At 43.3% G+C, this 21,959-nt stretch overlaps 1 protein-coding gene across 1 annotated transcript; it reads right to left on the bottom strand.

Annotated features, from left to right (window-relative positions):
* Window positions 1-10,015: 10,015 nt before the first annotated feature.
* LOC111064998 lies at window positions 10,016-21,905 on the bottom strand. Its single transcript, XM_022352924.2, is given in 8 exon segments — window positions 10,016-10,792; window positions 10,855-11,667; window positions 11,669-13,208; window positions 13,294-13,433; window positions 13,510-13,647; window positions 13,774-13,857; window positions 14,822-15,082; window positions 21,604-21,905. Coding segments are annotated over 8 exon segments (3,408 nt in total). The 5' UTR covers window positions 21,898-21,905; the 3' UTR covers window positions 10,016-10,654.
* Window positions 21,906-21,959: the final 54 nt, after the last annotated feature.

Genomic DNA, 21,959 nt, shown 5'->3' with positions numbered 1-21,959 from the left:
TCAATTATGTTTGCTTGATTAAATTTTATACTTTTAAATTTAAATTTATTGAAAAATTGGTTTTTTTTTTAATCTGTATTCAAGCTGCGCTAATAATTGTTTTTATTTTTTAATTGCTTTAAACATTTGCATATACAATATATGTATACACATATTGACCTGCATTTTCACAGGTCAGACACTCATTTTAAACTTTGATTTGATTTTAATTTTTGTTCTTGATTTATTCACTTGTTGCATATATATTTAAAAAAAAATTTATTTCACACCAACTGCACGGCACCGGACACTTGTTGAAAAATTTCCCATTTTGATTTTTATTTCTTTTCGATTGAATTCACTTGCTTAATTTATTTCTCAATGAAGATTTATTGCGTAATGCATTTTTGGCGCTGCGATTTTTCCGAAACCACGTGTTGTTGGTTATGCAAGAGCTTTACTTTGAATATTACATTAATGGAACTTCACTAGCCAATAAGGTGGCAATTTTACATTTCCGCACTGGCAAAAGCTTTCGTTGAACTTTCGGTAATAGGGTTCGCTTTTCTTTTCGCCCGTTAAAGTTTTTGGTTATTCGCGGCGAAAATGGAGTCGAAGCTGTGCTTTCGTCGAGGCTCTGCAACTGAATGAACGCTTCCTGATGTTATATGTCTTTCGCCTTAGCCCGAGCTGGGCCTGGGCCTGGGCCTGGCCCTGAGTTCTGAGCTTCGCTTCGCCCACACCGAGAACGGAGACAGTACCGAGAGTATTACAGTATTCCTCGATTCTATACTTATGGTATATGATGATTCTATATACTTATGCAGCTGTGTGTGGTGTGTGTGTGTCCGTCTATTTATTTTTGCATTTCATATAACGGCAACGACGTCCACGCATCTGACGCATAAGCCCTCGCGCCTATCCACAGAATCAAATTACGAGCTCAGTGCAGAGTGCAGGGAGCAGAGAGGCAGTGGCTGAATAAGCTGGCGCTGCACTTTTCGAATGTGCTATAATTGTGCCGCCAACGCGTTCGGAATTTATGAATTTGCGCTAGGGTTGTGTTCTGTCCTTTAAAAGATATAAAACGGAAATTAATATTCTTTAAATAATTAAAATTTCAGTTTTCCGGAATATTTTTGATCACAATTGTTTCATGGAGTTTTTGGTTTACATAAAAAAACATTTTAAATAATGTTTGTATTTTTTTTTAATTAAAATTTAATAGCGCGGAAGTTAAGCACGTTAATAAAATCTCTTATTGAAGTAATTTTTGTTTTTCAAAAACAGAAATAAAATCGATCTAAATATGAATGCATATCTGATTAGTAGGTGTTGATTCTAGGGTTTTTTTTTTATTAAGGAATAGGGAGCATAAAATTAATAGAAGAAGTTGATGACAGAAGTGATTGCAGATTAAGAATTAAGTGAGCAACCCTCACAACAAAAACAAAAAGAGTAAATTAATATTCATACCTAGGGACTAGTGCATAAACTACAATTATATCAATTTCATTAGTGTTTGGATCTTGTTTAATTATAGTAAATAAAATGTGGATTCTTTTACATTTTATTTAATAAACTTAACTTTCTTAAATTTCTTTTACTTCCCTTTTTTTATACTGGTTATTGATTTTTTTGAAACTAATTTCTTGTTATCTTAAAAACATTTTTTGGACTTTTATATTCGTTGTTCCAGAAAAGTTTCTCGAGTGAACAATTTTTGTTGGGTGTTTCAAATAATGAAATTAGCATATATATTATTTAAGTTTTCTTCTAAATGGGTTAAGTTTTATTAAAAATTAATATCACTTTAATAACAAAGAAAGCAAGAAACAATAGAGCTTACTTAACTTTTTTAGGGATTCGATTTTAATTTATTATCAAACTAGAGAGTTTTTGTTTGCTGTTGAGCTTAAAGTTTTCTTTTTAATGCTTGCTTTGGAACTTTGGATATTTGTCCAAGTGTTTTATTCACCATTTATTTTTCACTTCACTTTTATTCAACAGGATTTTTGCACAGAGAAGGAAGTTTTACTTTGGTTGAAGCTCGGAACTGAATTGAATTCTTTCTTAGGCGGCTGCATAGTCGTAACCTCAGCTTTGGCTGAGCCACGGTCTATGTAAAGAGAGTTCTACATCAGACTATACAGTGCGCGCCATTAGCCTAGCGCCGCCCTTTGACACTTTCGGTGCATGAGGTGCATATACTGATGATGCAAAATAAGCTAAGTTTTTATCAAAAAACCTCAATCAAAAATGAATGAAAATGTTCTCTAAATGTGCTCCCGCTATAAAATAATTTATATATAGTTTTTAAGATGATTTATTAAGTGCCGTTGGGTAAAAAATTTAAAATTAAAGAGGTGCTAATCTGATGACCTGCTGTGTATGGTCTTATGTATAACTCTATTCACATAGGCCGCTCTTCTCGGCATCAGATACATATATAAGTCTGTTCTCACTCTCACTCTGTCAGTGGGCGCTCTGGCGATATCTCTCTGATTATTGTACGACTATATGTGAATGCGTAGAGTACAGGTGCTCAGGCGATATCTCTCTGATTGTACATGCATATGCGTGCATGGGCGTGGGTGATCGATCTACATAGGCACCTACATTGGTATTTGGCATATGATGGATAGCTCGGAGTTGTAACATACGCCAGCCATCGAATTGCGAGCTTGTAGCCTCGCACGGTCGAGAAAAACCCGAGAGAGCATCGTTTCTGGGACCCTCTCATTGGTCAGACGTATGTGTAAGTGTTATATGCGGATCCAAAAGTGTTATACGAAAGAGGGAATGTAGAGAGAAACGTACGTAAATATGTATGCACATTTATGTACAAGTCAGGCCTCACCCTTGAATTCTTTATCATTTTCAAGGATAGCTAAATATGCAACTAGTGTACCCGTATTTTATAGTATTTTATATTCACAGGTCATTTGTCGGAATCGGCCAGATCGAAATGCTATATCACACATACATATATACCTACACATAGGGGTTAATGGGTTGAACGTACCCTTATTTCTTTGTTAATAGAAAAATGATATAGCATATCCTTGCCAGATCGATTGTTCCTATCGTACAAACAAGGATACCCTATCCTACAACGAGGATTCTCAGCTTGGTTTTTTTGATCCCAATTCTGTGCATAGTTTCATCTACGAATATTGATGATCTTATGCAATGGGCTACCTTTCCCAAGGGTGCACATATCAGCCAGGCATAGACAAAAGCGAGAATGTTGGATTGTGTATCTCTATCTACGAGTGTATCTGTAGATGTGTATATGTCTACATTCCTTCTCATATTTATTCGCAGTGAAAATTGAGTGTGGGAACCGCAGCCATGGCGCCATAACAAAAATCAGCGAATATTTTTCCAATTCCTTACCCCCTTTATCGGCTGCTTGCTACGATAGATTCGGTTTTCAAATGGGTACCGACAAAAAGTACATGGATACAAACAATTCGCCCTTGTGCGGGACTTGAATCATCGGATGTTTATGGATGATGGATAATAGTAAAATAATAATCGTTTCGTTTCTCCGAATTGAAAGCGAGAGAAATAAATGGCGTGATCGAAAAAGAGTAGAAATAATTTTATTTAAGGTGCATTCTTATGCTCGTATATGTTTCGATGTATCAAAATGGTCAATGAACATACTCGTTCACCTATTAGCCCTCCAAATGTATCTATGGGACACAGATCGCTTTCATACTGCCACGTTGCCATAGCTGATGATTGACCTGAGCACAGTGACGAATAGCCGACCAGTAGATCATTTTTAAGGAATGCACTTGAGGCTTTGCTCATATTTCTGATTTCTGTTGATTCATAGCTGCCAATTTCCTGGTATGTTTGGGGAGTCAAGTGCGAGACTCCGACTCCCAAATAAACAAACTCATTTCCCTTGAGAATAAACAACTTCCATCGAGAATCGAGCGGTGGTGTCAACCAGTGGAATAGTGAGTGAGAGAACCGGAGCCGTCTTGTGCCCAGACTACAAGTCAGCAAAAATTCCTCTCCTCAAGGCTCTCTGCCCCGTCTTTATCGTTTGTTTTCCATGATATATTCGGTTAACAAATGGATAACGGGAAAAAGCACTTGTATATGAGATTAAAAGTCAGCAAAGCTGACACTGCCGAAAGATACATTTATTGAATATGTAATCAATTGATTGACATTCTGTTTGACATCTGTGTATCTGCATTTGTGTGTTTGTATCTGTATCTTTTTATTGTGTTTTTTCATTTGAAGATCCTCTTCCTTGGCCTTCTGAATACTCGTACGTTCTGCCATAGACTTCTCTGAGTGTTCCTACCCCGCTTCTAAAGATATCTTTGGCTCTGGCTGGGCCTGCTTCTTGGGCTCTTTCTATTTTGGATGGATTGTAGATGCACTTTCGTTGGAGGAATATGGAAGGTTTCCAAGGGGATCACGAGCTGCTTAGATATTTGATTACAGAGAAATATACCTATAACCTAAGGCTTGAATATTCTTTGATCTTTTCCAACGGGCATACTGAAATGATTTCTATAAAAATATACAAATGCGTGCATTGGGGGATCATTTTTTGTGTATGTCTATGGTACACATACATATCTGCATTCCTTCTTATCTTTTGTCGGGCAGTGAAAAATGAGTGTGGGAACCGACGCCGTGGCGCCAGAATAATAGCCAGCGAAAATTCCACAATTCCCTCCCCTCTTTATCCGTCTGCTTTCAACATTAGATTTGGTTTCCTATTGTGTCTCGTACATCTGAAAAATACGTGAATATCAAGTGACTACAAGTCAGTAAACAATTTCCCCCTTTTTGCGAGACTTCAATCACCGGAAGTTTATGGCTGATGAAAGAAACCCACCGTAATGGATACTATTTATCATTTTTCAGAATATTCTATTGAAACTCAATCTGCGAGAGAAATCATTGGGGTGATAATTTATCTATCTGAAATTCTTGTCTCTTGAAAAGCATTCCTCAGACTTTGTTTACTCCAACCAGTTAGACTATCTACTAGTACATTATGGAATAAACGCTTTGCACAGAAGCCTTCGTTTCTATTCAGCCTCAACATTCCACCGCTCAAATGGCAGAAAACGATTAATTTCAAATCTGAGATACCAGGCGCACAGAAATCAGCAGAAGGTCGCTGCCTTTTTTTAATTTCTCGTTTTTTCTTGTTTCTCTTTGTATTTCGTTTTCTCTCTTTTCGCTCTAATTTGTCCCATTTTCTGCCTCCACTTTCCACCGCTCAAATGGCAGAAAACGGTTAATTTAAAATCTGAGATACCAGGCGCACAGAAATCAGCAGAAGGTCGCTGCCTTTTTTTAATTTCTCGTTTTTTCTTGTTTCTCTTTGTATTTTGTTTCTCTCTTTCTTCGCTCTAATTTTTCCCATTTTCTGCCTCCACTTTCCACCGCTCAAATAGCAGAAAACGGTTAAATTCAAATCTGAGATACCAGGCGCACAGAAATCAGCAGAAGGTCGCTGCTTTTTTTAATTTCTCGTTTTTTCTTGTTTCTCTTTGTATTTCGTTTCTCTCTTTTTTCGCTCTAATTTTTCCCATTTTCTGCCTCCACTTTCCACCGCTCAAATAGCAGAAAACGGTTAAATTCAAATCTGAGATACCAGGCGCACAGAAATCAGCAGAAGGTCGCTGCCTTTTTTTAATTTCTCGTTTTTTCTTGTTTCTCTTTGTATTTCGTTTCTCTCTTTCTTCGCTCTAATTTTTCCCATTTTCTGCCTCCACTTTCCACCGCTCAAATGGCAGAAAACGGTTAAATTCAAATCTGAGATACCAGGCGCACAGAAATCAGCAGAAGGTCGCTGCCTTTTTTAATTTCTCGTTTTTTCTTGTTTCTCTTTGTATTTCGTTGCTCTCTCTTTTCGCTCTAATTTTTCCCATTTTCTTCCTCCACTTTCCACCGCTCAAATGGCAGAAAACGGTTAATTTAAAATCTGAGATACCAGGCGCACAGAAATCAGCAGAAGGTCGCTGCCTTTTTTAATTTCTCGTTTTTTCTTATTTCTCTTTGTATTTCGTTGCTCTCTCTTTTCGCTCTAATTTGTCCCATTTTCTGCCTCCACTTTCCACCGCTGAAATGGCAGAAAACGGTTAAATTCAAATCTGAGATACCAGGCGCACAGAAATCAGCAGAAGGTCGCTGCCTTTTTTAATTTCTCGTTTTTTCTTGTTTCTCTTTGTATTTCGTTGCTCTCTCTTTTCGCTCTAATTTTTCTCATTTTCTGCCTCCACTTTCCACCGCTCAAATAGCAGAAAACGGTTAAATTCAAATCTGAGATACCAGGCGCACAGAAATCAGCAGAAGGTCGCTGCCTTTTTTTAATTTCTCGTTTTTTCTTGTTTCTCTTTGTATTTTGTTTCTCTCTTTTCGCTCTAATTTTTCTCATTTTCTGCCTCCACTTTCCACCGCTCAAATAGCAGAAAACGGTTAAATTCAAATCTGAGATACCAGGCGCACAGAAATCAGCAGAAGGTCGCTGCCTTTTTTTAATTTCTCGTTTTTTCTTGTTTCTCTTTGTATTTTGTTTCTCTCTTTCTTCGCTCTAATTTGTCCCATTTTCTGCCTCCACTTTCCACCGCTCAAATGGTAGAAAACGGTTAAATTCAAATCTGAGATACCAGGCGCACAGAAATCAGCAGAAGGCTGATTTTTTTAATTTCTCGTTTATTCTTGTTTCTCTTTGTATTTCGTTGCTCTCTCTTTTCGCTCTAATTTTTCTCATTTTCTGCCTCCACTTTTCACCGCTCAAATAGCAGAAAACGGTTAAATTCAAATCTGAGATACCAGGCGCACAGAAATCAGCAGAAGGTCACGGCTTTTTTTTAATTTCTCGTTTTTTCTTGTTTCTCTTTGTATTTCGTTGCTCTCTCTTTTCGCTCTAATTTTTCCCATTTTCTTCCTCCACTTTCCACCGCTCCAATGGCAGAAAACGGTTAAATTCAAATCTGAGATACCAGGCGCACAGAAATCAGCAGAAGGTCGCTGCCTTTATAGAGAAACGAAATACAAAAACAAGAAAAAACGAGAAATTAAAAAAAGGCAGCGACCTTCTGCTGATTTCTGTGCGCCTGGTATCTCAGATTTGAATTTCCGTTTTCTGCCATTTGACGGTGGAAAGGGAGGCAGAAAATGGGAAAAATTAAAGCGAAAAGAGAGAAAACGAAATACAAAGAGAAACAAGAAAAACGAGAAATTAAAAAAGGGCAGCGACCTTCTGCTGATTTCTGTGCGCCTGATATCTCAGATTTGAATTTAACCGTTTTCTGCCATTTCAGCGGTGGAAGGGAGGCAGAAAATGAGAAAAATTAGAGCGAAGAGGAGAGAAACGAAATACAAAGAGAAACAAGAAAAAACGAGAAATTAAAAAAAGGCAGCGACCTTCTGCTGATTTCTGTGCGCCTGCATCTCAGATTTGAATTTAACCGTTTTCTGCCATTTCAGCGGTGGAAAGTGGAGGCAGAAAATGAGAAAAATTAGAGCGAAGAGAGAGAGAAACGAAATACAAAGAGAAACAAGAAAAAACGAGAAATTAAAAAAAGGCAGCGACCTTCTGCTGATTTCTGTGCGCCTGGTATCTCAGATTTGAATTTAGCCGTTTTCTGCCATTTGAACGGTGGAAAGTGGAGGCAGAAAATGAGAGAAATTAAAGCGAAAAGAGAGAACAACGAAATACAAAGAGAAACAAGAAAAAACGAGAAATTAAAAAAGGCAGCGACCTTCTGCTGATTTCTGTGCGCCTGGTATCTCAGATTTGAATTTAACCGTTTTCTGCCATTTGAGCGGTGGAAAGTGGAGGAAGAAAATGGGAAAAATTAGAGCGAAGAAAGAGAGAAACAAAATACAAAGAGAAACAAGAAAAAACGAGAAATTAAAGGAGCGACCTTCTGCTGATTTCTGTGCGCCTGGTATCTCAGATTTGAATTTAACCGTTTTCTGCCATTTGAGCGGTGGAAGTGGAGGAGAAAATGGGAAAAATTAGAGCGAAGAAAGAGAGAAACGAAATACAAAGAGAAACAAGAAAAAACGAGAAATTAAAAAAGGCAGCTACCTTCTGCTGATTTCTGTGCGCCTGGTATCTCAGATTTGAATTTAACCGTTTTCTGCCATTTGAGCGGTGGAAAGTGGAGGCAGAAAATGGGACAAATTAGAGCGAAAAGAGAGAGCAACGAAATACAAAGAGAAACAAGAAAAAACGAGAAATTAAAAAAGGCAGCGACCTTCTGCTGATTTCTGTGCGCCTGGTATCTCAGATTTGAATTTATCCGTTTTCTGCCATTTGAGCGGTGGAAAGTGGAGGAAGAAAATGGGAAAAATTAGAGCGAAGAAAGAGAGAAACGAAATACAAAGAGAAACAAGAAAAAACGAGAAATTAAAAAAAGGCAGCTACCTTCTGCTGATTTCTGTGCGCCTGGTATCTCAGATTTGAATTTAACCGTTTTCTGCCATTTGAGCGGTGGAAAGTGGAGGCAGAAAATGGGAAAAATTAGAGCGAAAAGAGAGAGCAACGAAATACAAAGAGAAACAAGAAAAAACGAGAAATTAAAAAAGGCAGCGACCTTCTGCTGATTTCTGTGCGCCTGGTATCTCAGATTTGAATTTATCCGTTTTCTGCCATTTGAGCGGTGGAAAGTGGAGGAAGAAAATGAGAAAAATTAGAGCGGAAAAAGAGAGAAACGAAATACAAAGAGAAACAAGAAAAAACGAGAATTTAAAAAAGGCAGCGACCTTCTGCTGATTTCTGTGCGCCTGGTATCTCAGATTTGAATTTAACCGTTTTCTGCCATTGGAGCGGTGGAAAGTGGAGGCAGAAAAAGGGAAAAATTAGGGGAGGAAGAAACGAAATACAAAGAGAAACAAGTAAAAACGAGAAATTAAAAAAGGCAGCGACCTTCTGCTGATTTCTGTGCGCCTGGTATCTCAGATTTGAATTTAACCGTTTTCTGCCATTTGAGCGGTGGAAAGTGGAGGAAGAAAATGAGAAAAATTAGAGCGAAAAGAGAGAGAGCAACGAAATACAAAGAGAAACAAGAAAAAATCTCCGCGAGGAGATATGCAGGCAAACTGTGTCGTTAGGGCCTGCCAGGAGATATTTCGCCCGGGGATATGTCGCTATGCCACCAGGCGAACAGAAATCAGCAGAAGGTTTTTGATTTCTCGGTTTTTCTCTTTGTATTTCGGTCCTCTCTTTATTTCATCTTCCTTTTCTGACTGAATAATTAGCAGGTAAATTATAAGCTACAAAAATAATTAAAATAGAAGAAAACACCCTTAACTTTGTTAGTAGATATATATTTATTTTTTATTTGATTTATTTATCGTTTAATTTCGATTACACGCAATAAGCTAATTTAATAATAAGTATCTTGTATCTTGTGGATTGTGTTTGAGAGAGTTCTACGCATTTTGCTTTTTATTACTGGATCGATTACGCTAAGGATTAAGTACATTTACGGTGTGTATGTGTGTGTCTTGGACGGATTAGTATTACGTTAGGCGAAAAAAAAAAAATATAATATATGTAAGATAGATAAGGATAGGAAGGATAATCGTGAAAAGTATTTTAGTGGTACCCGTTGAAAGGAAAACCATTGGAAGCCCGCATATCATCTTGTGATTCTTCTGATCCTCTGCCGCCTGTCGTGTGTGTCAATTAGGAAAGTGTTGCAGTTGCAAGTGTCGCAGTGTGGATATATGTAGCTGGGATATACACGTATCTGTATCTGCATCTATATCTTCTAGCTCTATTCTGTAGTAATACTTTTATTTCAAAACCTGTGGAAACCCTCTCTTATGGGTTGTGCTACTCGGAATCTGTTCGTTTTTGTGCATGTGGCAGTTGCCCCAAAATATAAATCCATGGTGTGTGTTAGGGCTGGACTCTGTATATACATCATGTATATATATATATATATAAAAAAAAGTCGGGGCAGAACACAATATTCTAATAAAAATATAAAAAGGGCAGCAACATTTCACCTCCTACTTCGCTCTCTCTCTCTCTCTATCTCTCTTTTTCCATTGTGACAATCGAAATGCTTTGGGCAGGGCAGCATATAGGATCTCTTATACGAACTATATCTAAATTGGAATATTTAACCCATGCTCTCTGTCTCTCTCTCTTTCTCATTCGCTGCTGGAGCTGCTGGGCGTTTCAAACATACAAAAGATTCGTTTGATTTGTGCAGTGTTTTAAAATAAAGCATTTCCAGTGCCTAGAAATTCCATTAATGGAAGATCGAGGCTTGAACCTCGAAGCTTGATGATCCTTGAACCTTGAACCTCATCCGCTTTGAACTGACATTTTGTGGGCATTTCTCTGCTGCGAGCTATTTTTAATGTCAGGCAATTGTAATTGGCACGTTTTGTTTGTTTTGTTTGTTAATTATTGTAAGAATATAATCGTCTACGACCTATGGGAATGTGTGGAACCATGGACTGATTGGCTTGCAGCTGAGCTCGAGCAGAAGGGCCCAGACACCCCAACCCACCCAAAATGGATATGTGGACGCGTGCTGCGCCTTCCTGCTGAAGCTACCGAGCTGGGAACCCCTCCATCCGGTACGCTTGTTTTTTTTTTGTTTAGTCGATTGTTAATAGTAGAAGTGACAGTGTGACTACTCGAAGGAAGGGCTCCGGTCTACCACTTGCGCGGCGGCATGGGCAGCTCCTTCTCGGCATGGTAGACACTGCGATGGGGGTCCACATACTCGCTCTGCGACTGGGTCTGGGCCAGGACACGCTGCTCGCCGCTACGTCCCGAGGCTATGGCTAGGGGCTGCAAGAGTAACCAGAGAGTGAGTCAGTAAATGCAATCAAATGCCCTGGGAGTGTACCCACCTGACGTGCTCGACGAGCATGTGGTGTGCCCTCTGGCGAGGAGATCTCAATCTCGAGGTCATCGGGAGCGGTCCAGTGCTCGGTGAACTCGCTGGCGGATCGGGCCAGCGAGGGATGACTGAGCGAGCGATGGAAGGAGCGTCGATCCTCGTCGTCATAGTACTGCATGCGATAGTAGCTGCTCGCATCGCTCACATTGTCCAGCTGGTCCGCCTGCGGGCGGCCAAAGTCCACCGTCACCTCCGACATGGAGCGGAAGTCGTTGTGGTCCGTCTGGTAGGAGGTGCGCGAGCTGCGTCTCGAACGCTGCATATTGAAGGGTCCCACCGGCTGGCCGGCGCCGCCCACATGGAGCGGCAGGCCGGGATCGTTGCGTATGGTGCGCACACTGGAGCCACCATCGCTGTCGTATTCGTAGAGCGTCGGCAGGGAGCTGCGACGGGAGCGCGTGTCCCAGGGCTGCGGTGGCGCCTTCTTGCCGCCACGCCTCGGCAGACGCATCTCCACATCGGTGTCATCGTCGCTGGGCGGGGGCGCCAGTATCCGTATGATGACGTCCCATGTCTGCGGCTCGAACATCCGCTCGTAGCGCGTGTCCTGCCGAATGCGCTCAAAGTCCTCGCGCACCACAGCCTCCGTGAGCATCGAGCGCAGCGTCGACTGTGTGGTGATGATCTCCTTCCACTTGGCCCGGTCGTCGTAGCTGATGTTGTGGTAGCTGGTGCTGCTGCTGTTGATGTTGTGCACAGAGCTGGCGTCATCGCCCGCCGGTCCCGAACCGATCTCGGACATTTCGGGCATTTCGGGCTCCCTCGAGTATGCGTATGAGCACATCCCAATTGGGCACATCCATGTCCTGGGGCGGCACCTCAATCGGCTTCATGTTGCCCACCAGCTCGGGGCTGGTCAGCTTCAGTTTGTTGTCGTGAATCTGAGATGGGGGCTCCGCTGGTGGCAGCGACAGCTCGCTGCGCTCCATTTTGGGCGTCAGAGTCAGCCCCGAGGCGCTGGATATATCCGAGAAGTTCTCCCACAGCTGCTGTTCCCGCTCGCTGGGATAGTTGCGCACCTTCACATCGAATTTGGGATCGACGGGCGGCGCTGGCGGCGGCACCGGTGGCAGCGGTGCCTTCGGCTTGCTCTTGTACTCGGTCACCCTGCGCTTGTGGCTCTCAATGTCCTCGATGGTCTTCTTCTCGGTGACGGTGCGCAGATAGACATCGTCCACCGTGTGCGAGGTGACATGCGGCAGGGGCAGGGGCAGGGGCTGGGGCTGGGGCGACACTGCCACTGGCACTGCGGCCACTGTCATCGAATGGTGTGCATGGGTATGGGGCAGCGGCTCAATGGGCACATACTCATCCTCGTAGTAGTGCATCGAGTCCACGGTCCTGTCGTTTGGCGGCTCCGAGGACAAGTCGGTTATCTCGCTGGGTGCGCGTGTGCCCCCGCCATCGGTGTAGGTGTAGTCGGACCAGGTCTCCGGCCGTCCGTCCACCACCTCGTGATGGGTGCGCGTGTACACCGAGAACTTCGGTTCTGCCGGCGGCGGCAGTGGCAGTGGCATCGACAGCGGCAGCTGTGGGGCTGGATGCAGCTCGGGCACATACGTGAACTGCGACTGCATTGTCTCCACCTGCGGCGGCAGCGAGTCCATGGTCATGATGCTCTCCCGATCCTCGTACGCCTCCATAATGGTCGATAGATTGTTGCGATCGGGCCGCAGCGTTGCCACGCTCTCCGTGTCCGAGGTCACCGGCGAGGGCACTGGCGGCGGTGACTTCTTCACCCGCACCTGCACATCGAACTTGGGCGAGCCCTCCTGCAGCAGGGGTATCGCATGCCGTGTGGTGAGGGCCGCCGTTGTGACCACCGCATTCGCCACGGGCACCTCCTGGGCGGGCGCATAGTGATCGCTGTAAATGCTCGATGTCTCCTGGACAAAGGCCCGATTCTCGAAGCTGCCCGCCGAGCTGAACGGCAGCGATCGCGTGTCAATCTCCTCAATCTCCGAGTGCGACTCGCTGGGATAGTCGGAGGGTATGAGCGCACCCTCGCTGCCCGAGGAGGAGTAGACGGCCTGCAGGGCGGCATGGGCACGGGGTATCTTGACGCCCTCGAAGACGCTTATGTTGCCCACGCTGCTGCCGCTCAGCTTTGTGATCTCGGAGCCACTGCCCATGCTCATGGGCAGGCGTCGCACCACCGGTATGGGTCGGCTGCGCAGGCAATAGTAGGAGACGGCCAGGCCCAGCAGCAGGAGTGTCAGGAACATAATGGCACAGATGATCATCAGTATCTGGATGCTCTTCAGCGGCGGCTGCAGCACAGAGCTGGTGGCAATGGGATTCAGGCTGCGGGAGGGATTGAGGAGTTGCATTCAAGAGTCAGGGTCAAGAGAGTGTCCCAGGATCAAGTCCCGGGACAGAGGCTACTCACATGGGCGCTGGCAGTGCGGGTGGCAGTGAGGGCACTGGCGGCGGATAGCGGCACACAATTGTAATAATCTCGTCCCCATCCATCTCCAGATTGGCATGGAAGCGCACAATAATGTTGTTGGTGAAGACACGTGTGGGATTCTGTGGGAGGGGAGGGCAGAGGATTCTGTAATCAAACGGGGGGAGGGGAACCAGCAAGCCGCGGGGCAAGCCTTACCTGTATGGTGCCACAGCCCTTAAGGGGCAACTCCAGGCGATAGCTGAGCGCTCCCTTGCCACTGACGCGACACGCACTGCTGCGATCATAGTCAGCCTGAATGATGCCATGGAATGGATCGTTAAACTTCATATCAACCTGCAATACAAAATGAGGCAAGGTGGCAGTGTCAGCGTCTGAGTCTGAGTCTGTGTCTGTGGAGGCTTCAAAGGTCAGGCAGGGGCAGGGGCAGGGGAGGGGCTTGGGTTAGGTCGGGGAATTTACCTGCATGGAGCCAGCGGCACAATTGAGCGCTGCTTTGGTGCGATTCAAAAATATCAATGGGCTGATGTCGTCCAGTTTGGTTACCTTGACAAAAAAAAAAACAAAAGAAACAGCAACAGAAATTAATTATTATGAGTATGGCGCCAGTCACCCAGCCACCCAGCCACCCAGCCACCCAACATTCACCTGGATTCCCAGTGTGTGTGTGTAGAGTGGAGTGTGGAGTGAGAGAAAGCGATGCTCTCCTAGAGAGATGCACCACTGATCAGCATATTATGTAAGCTACGCTCGTAGTGCCCTCCATGACTGCGCTTCCGATTTCTGCAAGCACGCCATTATAATACCTAATACGGATGGGATGCTTCAGGGAAACTCCCAGGGCCTCCAGGCCACTCCATTGTCTCTTTTTGTTTGTTTGTTTGTTTGTGTTGTGTTTGTGTTTTCTTTTTTTTTGGGCCAAGAGAGCGTGACAGCAGGAAGACAGCAGGCGGAGGCAACAACACACTAAAAATATGCATGGACCTACCCACCTACATACTCACGCGCACATTGTTAATGCTGCAGTAGGTTGCCAGAACGAACACTCAAGGGAGTCTGTAGGTACTGCACACGTAGCTTGGCTACAGTGGGGTAGAGAGAGCTTCCCTGAGAGCTCTTGGCTTGACTTATAGGACTTTAGGACTTATATTTAATTATGAGCAGATAAATCTATTACCAAATAAAAGCAATGCCATGGAAGAAATTATTGCAGAGAGCTTTTAATGCCTTAAAAGAAATATATAAGCCCATTTAAGCACTGCCTTGAATTTATAATCCTCAAATGTGGCTCCCACATCGAGGCTCATGTTAAAAAAGAAAGACACCTTAATGAACACATTTAATCATGGCTTCAACTTAAGCCTCAGCCAACAGACATAACTCTTTTTCGTGTGTCGTTTCGACTGGGGAAGCTGAAGCTGTTTAGCCTGCGATTAGCCAACAGGGCCCTTCTTACGTATGGATAAACCCTGTTCATGTAGAGGGGTCTTGGGCTTAGACAGAGGCTTACCTTGCCGTCCAGTGTCGCCTCCTCGGGCAGACCGTTTGTGGTGTAGTTGCCGCTATCGCCATGTTGCACGTAATTGGACTGGGCCGCAGCCTGTCCGCTGCAGATAAGCAGCAGGAGAGCCGCCATTAAGCAGCAACGACGATTGCGACAGCGACTGCTGCTGCTGCTGCTGGCCCACAATGGCCCCGGGTCCGAGTTCATTTTGGTAACGTAGAGAGACTGAAGACTGTAGACTGGACACTGCGACTGCAACAAAAGAGACTGCAACAGAAAGAAAAATGCATATACAATTAGCACAAGGCAATGGAAATTGCACTGGCCTGGACATACACCTCATGGCCACACAGCGAAAAAAAGGCAGCCCTGAGCAGCGTATTTTTACACTTGCATTTTAATATTTATAACAATAAATTTGCTCCAAGGATGCAAATTGTAATGTTAAATTATTTGTACCTAAATTGTATCATTAATATGAAAATATTTAATTTAATTATTAAGATACATATGTATATGTATTTATTTTCATTTATTTAGTTATTTATTTTTCCTGAGCTGAACCCTCGTTTAAGTTGGGGCCTCCAGGCTGAATTTGATCTAAATATATTTCATATTTGATCTAAATATATTTCAATATTTAATCTAAATATAAATATTTACTAATATATTTCATATTCCAAATATATTTAATATTTGACAAATTTTCATATTTAAATCAATATGTTATTTTTTTTTTTAGAGTGTTTTATATTTTGATTAAATATTTTAAAAATTTTAAAAAGTTTTAATAAATTTATGCTACAAGTCAAAGGTATAATTTTTAATTTCACATTATTTTAATATGAAAATTAAATGTTTAATTTAAATATGTCTGTGTTTCTTTTTACTATGCCATTTTTTCTCTCAGTGTATGTAAAAGGTAGTACAGTGTGTGGTCAACAGAATTTTAATTGTTCTTAAGATGATGAAAACTTTTTAGCAATATTCGAGTTATATCTTAAATTAAATTTATTAAATGTAAAATTCGTAGACTTAAATTTTTGTAAATAAATATAAGTTAAATGAGAAATAGAATTATGTGGAGTGCTTTGCCAAGTAAATGAAATTTTAGAGATTGGGGGATCACTCAATAAAACAATATAATAATAATAAAATACCAATAACTATATTTCCCTGTTGTTTGTCTTGGCAATTGTTCAATCTCTCGACTGCCGATCGTTTCTTAAAACATCAGTGTTTCCCGCCCTCAAAAGTGTAGGCAGCATTGCTTGATCTGTGCTCAATATCTCTACCCCGTTTCACTTGCCTATGGTGTTTACTGTACTTTGTTTTTGAGCTATGGCTAGGGCTGGGCGATCGTGACGCAGATGGAGACCGCAGAGTAGGCCGCAGTGGCAGTGGCAGTGGCAGTTGCAGCTGCAGCTGTGTGTCGATCGATTCTTCGATGAGAGTGGTGCAGCTGTGCATAACTGTGGGTCGGTGGTTGGCCTGGCCACAATTGAACCCACTGGGAAAAAATGGACGAACAAAATGGGGTCTCTGGTCGCCGATATTTGATTTATCTGCTGGCAAATGGCCCGCACGCAGCTGCTGGCTGTTTTTTTTGCTTGCCCCGAATTTAGATCACCCCAAAAAAACGTTGCAATGGCGTAGCGGATGTGGGATATGTATCTATGTGTGTGCGAGTATCTATGAGCACAGGTATGCCCCGTTAGGTCGTATCTGCGATCATCTCATCGTCATCGTCAGCGTCGCCGCAGCCGCAGCCGCAGCCGCGGCCTGCCCCTGCCTCGCCCAGAGCTGCGGAGCGGCCTTCTGTCAACGACCTTCGTGCCAAATATTTTTGCGTTTCAACAGCAACCACAATGAGATACAAAGATACCCAGATACACGTGTATATGTAGCTACATGTACATATGTTAGAACCAATTTTCCCTTTGAAATCGGCTCGAAGAGCTTTCTCTGCGAGGAGTGGGCCATGCGCTTGGAGCTGGAGCTGGAGTTCAAGCTGTGGAAGCTGTAGATTTCTGGGAGCTCTGATCTATGAAGAGGCAAGCGAACAACAGATGTTCCAATGTCAATGTCAAGAGATTGATGGGTCGCCCAGACCGAAGACCGAAGACTGTAGCTTCAGCTGTAGAGCTCTGCCAGCGGAGGCTTTGGCAAATTTATACAGATACTCGTATGGGATGGGATGGAATGGGATGGGGGCATCCACTTACACTGGCGACGGAGCGATGGATCGATTGGATGCTGCTTATGGTGCTGAGCGTATTGCATAAAGGCAAAGCAATCGTAGTCATACGCAATACGAAAGACTTGGCGAAACGAGGCAGACAGCAAGACAGCGAGACAGACAGCAAGACAGACAGTCAGATATATCGATGTCGATGTTGAAGTCGTTGCTGCGCAGACCAATAAAGCGAGACAACACCTACGACAATTTTGCCATATTTGTCAGGCAAGTTGCCTTGAAGCGGATCTCCTGCCCCCCCCCGCACCCACCGCTGTCCGTTTGACTGCATTTGCCACAAGATACGATACTCAGTCTCGCACAAAAACCAAGTCAAATCGAATCGAATCGAATCGAGTTGAGTTGAGTTGAGGCAAAAAGCCAAGACAGCCAGCAGCAGCAGCAGCAACAAAAAGTAAAGCAAAGCCAGCAGACACAGACACAGACATGGCTCTTTGCTTTTGTGGCTTAAATTCTACTTGATTTGAGTTAACCATTTTTCGCCAAACAAGTTTTTCAGCCAACACACAGAGACAACCACACACACACACACACACACACACACACAGAGATATACGAGGCGAATCTTTGAATGTACGTAGGAGAGCAATTTAGACAGCCAGTCCCAAGCAAAAAGGTAAGACAACCAACAGGGCCGGCCAGGTGGGTAAGCCAAAGAGTGGGGCTAATGACGGAGTGCTGCCTTCTCCTCCACCTCCTGCTTCGCCTCTTGCTTCTCCTTCTTCTTCTCTGTTTGCGACTGCAGAAAGTGCAACTGCCGCAAAGCTATGGGCAGCGAGCGAGCGAGCTAGCGAGAGAAATATGTGAGATTTGTCAAGGTTGTTGTCACGTAGTCCAGTCCAGGACAGGCCAGGCCAGAAACATATGTATATATTTTCGTTATCATTCGCAGCCATGAGTCATGGCTATAAAAGTATCTCTCACAATTTTTGCTTCACATTAGAAGAACTTGTTTTGATCAGCAAGCGATCCAAATGGGACAATATTATAAAGGCATATGGCATAGGTCGCTTGGTCGCTTGGGCTAGTAATACTCCCAAGAAAGTGGCTGAGCAACTTGCTGAATGCTATAAGAAAATAGGCAGCATAAGCTTTAATTCAAAGAGCACTTGAAAGACTGACTTGAAACGAAATTGTGAGTCATGTGAGAAAATTAGATGACAACATTCGCCGAAGGGGTAGAGAAAAAAGTAGAAGCGCGCACTCGTGAATGTCTGGTGGGGCATATGAGTCAATGTAGCATCACTTCTTGGAAGAACAAATCAAATACTGATTTATCAGCAAGTATGGGGCATCTCCACTTCCTTGCACTGAGTTAGTTTGCCCCGCACGAGCGTAACTACTTGACTCCCATGGAACGCTTTCCTTTATGGGCATGGCCATAATACTTCCTTATGGAAACATCAATCAATCGTGCACTGCAGAATGCTCCTTTATATTAAGTGATTTGTGTGTAGCGTTTCGAATACAACTACGTGACACCTTGAGACGTTATGGGCTACCGATCGTGTAGGCTGCTGTCGTAAAGCAAAGACCTCAGCGAAATCTTTTGTCATTTATCTGGTTGGTAATTCAGCTAATGTTTTTTTTTTAGTTTTGTTAGCAGCTTATATTAGCTGTTGTATAAGCCGCTGCTACACTACAGACCTTATGAAATTCTCTGCAGATGCGATCATGCGTTAAGCTTTATACAAAAAGCATATACCCACATACTATATACTCTATTAATGTATGTATACATTTTCCTAAATTATCTCAAGTCACGCAAAATAAATTTAGAAGTTCCAGAGAGTTGGCAATTAATTGGGGATTAGAGTTCTTTCAGGTGTATGGAAATTTCGGATACACACACACAGACAGACAGACGATGCCCAACAATGATGCACATGCACATACATCATACATACATACATACATATGTATGTACAGGTACTTTGGTATGTATTAAAGATACACAGCGGTGCTCAGTGTACACCCATACATCTGTACATAGGTTTTGCTTTGTCGCTCCTCGAATAACGAACAAAACTGGTATTTTTTTAACTTGTTGCTGCTGCTGCTGCTGCTGCTGCCTTGCCCCATTCCACTGCCCACTGCCCTCCCGCCTCCCGCCTACCCCCGATGGCAGCTCTGGTTTAATGATTACGCGACGCGGTCGCTGCCTGCTGCCTGCTGCCTGCTGTTGCTGCTGCTCCAAAGTTGACGGAAAGGCGCCCTGTGTGCCGGAGTACAGCGTCAAGTATGTAACGACGCTGCGCATGCGCCCAGTCTCTTACTCTCTCACTCACTCACTCTCTCTCTCGCTTTTACCCTCTCCCAAAGGCCGCTTGCTTGCCTAATCGGCGGAGGGAGTAAGCCCAAGCCTCATGCGTAAGCCCAAGTTACAGTGAGTGCTAAGCTCAGGCACCACCACCAGCAGCATAAGCAGAAGCAGCAGCAGCAGCGGTGCTGTGGTGGCTTCTATGGCGGCGTTTTGGGCAACATTCCAACAGTGCCGATGCCCACGCATTAACCACAAGTACACCCATGGCACTGGCACTGAGCTGAACTGAGCAGAACTGAACTGAGCAGAACTGAACTGAGCAGAACTGAACTGAGCAGAACTGAACTGAACTGAGGTTTGTGTGTATAAGCTGGATGGGATTATGAACGAGGGCGGAAGCTACAGTTCTGACTAGCAGGGATCACAGTGCAACAATCGCAGGGGAAGTACACACTTTCAATTGCAATTCTTTGGAATTTGTTCAATTTCTATTCTACGAATTTTGCACATTTTTTATATCTTTTTTTTACAATAGAAATTCCTCCAACAAAAATAAGGTAGATATTCCTATCATAATTCTATTCTTTTTTAAAGCTGTTAGCTGTTTATTTGCAGCATATTTTTCTTTGAATCAATTTCTGTTTAAAGCTGCTCATTTTTAATCAGAAGAGTAAGTATCATATTTTTCTTTGAATTCATTTGCATGGAATCCATAAACAAAACAGCTTTGCGTTGCCTTTGCGTTTGATTAGCATGCAAATTGATTAACAGCTGGGTCTGAAGCTGCGTTCAAAGTCCGACATTCGAAAGAAAACTAAACCAAATTCAAGAGCATCTTGGTTTAATTTTTATAAGCCAAAAAAAATGGATTATCTTTGCAAACATTTGCCCCGCCCTTTACCTATTTTGTGTCGCTCAAAGGAAGGATGCATGAGAACATACTATGGCGCCATTAGGAACCTACACTTAGTACTCAAATAACCCTCGGTTCTGCGCTAAGCTCAGCTCAGCTCCGCCCCGCAAATAATTAATTCGAGTGAAGCGTAAGAACTTGTTGAAGTGCAGCATCAGCAGTAGCAGCAGCAGCAACAAGCATCGGTAGCATCAGAAATGATTGTGCACAGAAGGCAGACGCCATCGGAAATGATTGTGAAGTGAAGCGACGGAACAATATAATTTAATGAACACATCAACGATGCGATGAGGTTGGGGTTGCGGTTGCGGTTGGGGTTGGGCTTGGGGAGAACTCTCCTCCTCTCACATTCTCGAGTCGAGTCCACTCCAACTCCAACTCCACTCCACTCCACTCCACTCGATACTTGGATACTCGGATACAATTGAGTGGCACTTTCTCGGATCAGTGGCAATTTGTTCCGTCAGGGGATTACTGTACTTTTTGTCTGTTTGTTGTTCTCTGTGGTGGGGGAAAGCAGGCCCTCGATCGACTCTATTCTATGCTCTGTTCTATTGTGGGGAGTGCGAAATGAGGATTCGGCATTGGGCTGGGTATTGGGGGCTGCTGCTGGCATTGTCAACTATCAAACAATTGTGTGGAAAAAGTGCACAGACAGGCGTATGAGTAATACAAATTCCTGTCTGATCGATCAATCGCTTGATCTCGTATGCGGAGCCCGGAGTCCGGACCCCAAACGATGATGATGATAATGATGATGTATATCCAATTGCCAGAACATTGTCCCGATCGATAGGCTGTGTGGCTGGCGTCCAATACTAATTAGACGGGCACTGTGTTTTTTTTTCTGTTGTTGTTGTTGTTCGTGTGCACAGTGCGCTGCATTTGTTTGTTCACAGCTAAATACAGCAAAGCTGTGCAAATAGCTTTAAACTAAAGTCTTAAATATATGATTATGGGATGTACATAATTATTTCCTTTTTGTTTTCGAAGGTTACTGCATTGGACATGCGAATGCGAGGGCTGCACTGTTTTAATTGTTTGTTTTCGTAATTTGTAAGCCAAAAAAATAAAAGGAAACAATAGCAAAAAAATAAAGAAGAGTTTTAAATATTTTACCCGTAAACTACTAACATGAACACTGCACTTTTGTTGGTATTTGATTTTATTTATTGCTCTTTTGTTATGCCTCAAAAGCGAGAGAGACAGGGAGAGAGAGTAAGAGATTTCGCAACGGTATTACGGGACTTGGCTTTGCTGTGCCAAAAAAAAAATAAAATAAAAAAGAAAAACCAATTTAAAACAACAACAAAAAATTTACACACAAAACTTGGATTTGTTTTTTGTTTCTTTACTTTTTTGTTTTCCTGTGTGTGTGTGTGTGTATTTTGTTTCGGGTCGCGCTCCGACGCTTTAGCTCTAGCCGCGCTCTGGGCCTCGTTGCCTCCGTTGGGTGTGGGATTATTATTCAATGCCGATTCTGTGCGAACTACAACCGTCTCGTCTATGTACTGCTGCGGGTCTGTATCGTGTCGTGTCTTTCGTTGGTAACACTTGTCCGTAGCCCGAACGCGCTCTAGTGGATTACCTGCTAGCGACTGAATTCGACTGCCATTCCACTCCATTCCATTCCGGCTGAGTCTGTGCATTCATAAATCTCTCTCTCTCTCAGCCAACTCTACCACACGCTCTCCCTCTGCCTCTGCCTCTG

The sequence above is a fragment of the Drosophila obscura genome, unplaced genomic scaffold, assembly GCF_018151105.1.
Source record: "Drosophila obscura isolate BZ-5 IFL unplaced genomic scaffold, ASM1815110v1 contig_73, whole genome shotgun sequence".
Lineage (NCBI taxonomy): Eukaryota > Metazoa > Arthropoda > Insecta > Diptera > Drosophilidae > Drosophila > Drosophila obscura.
Note: the sequence above shows the minus strand (reverse complement) of the source record. Positions and strands in the feature narration are given on the sequence as shown.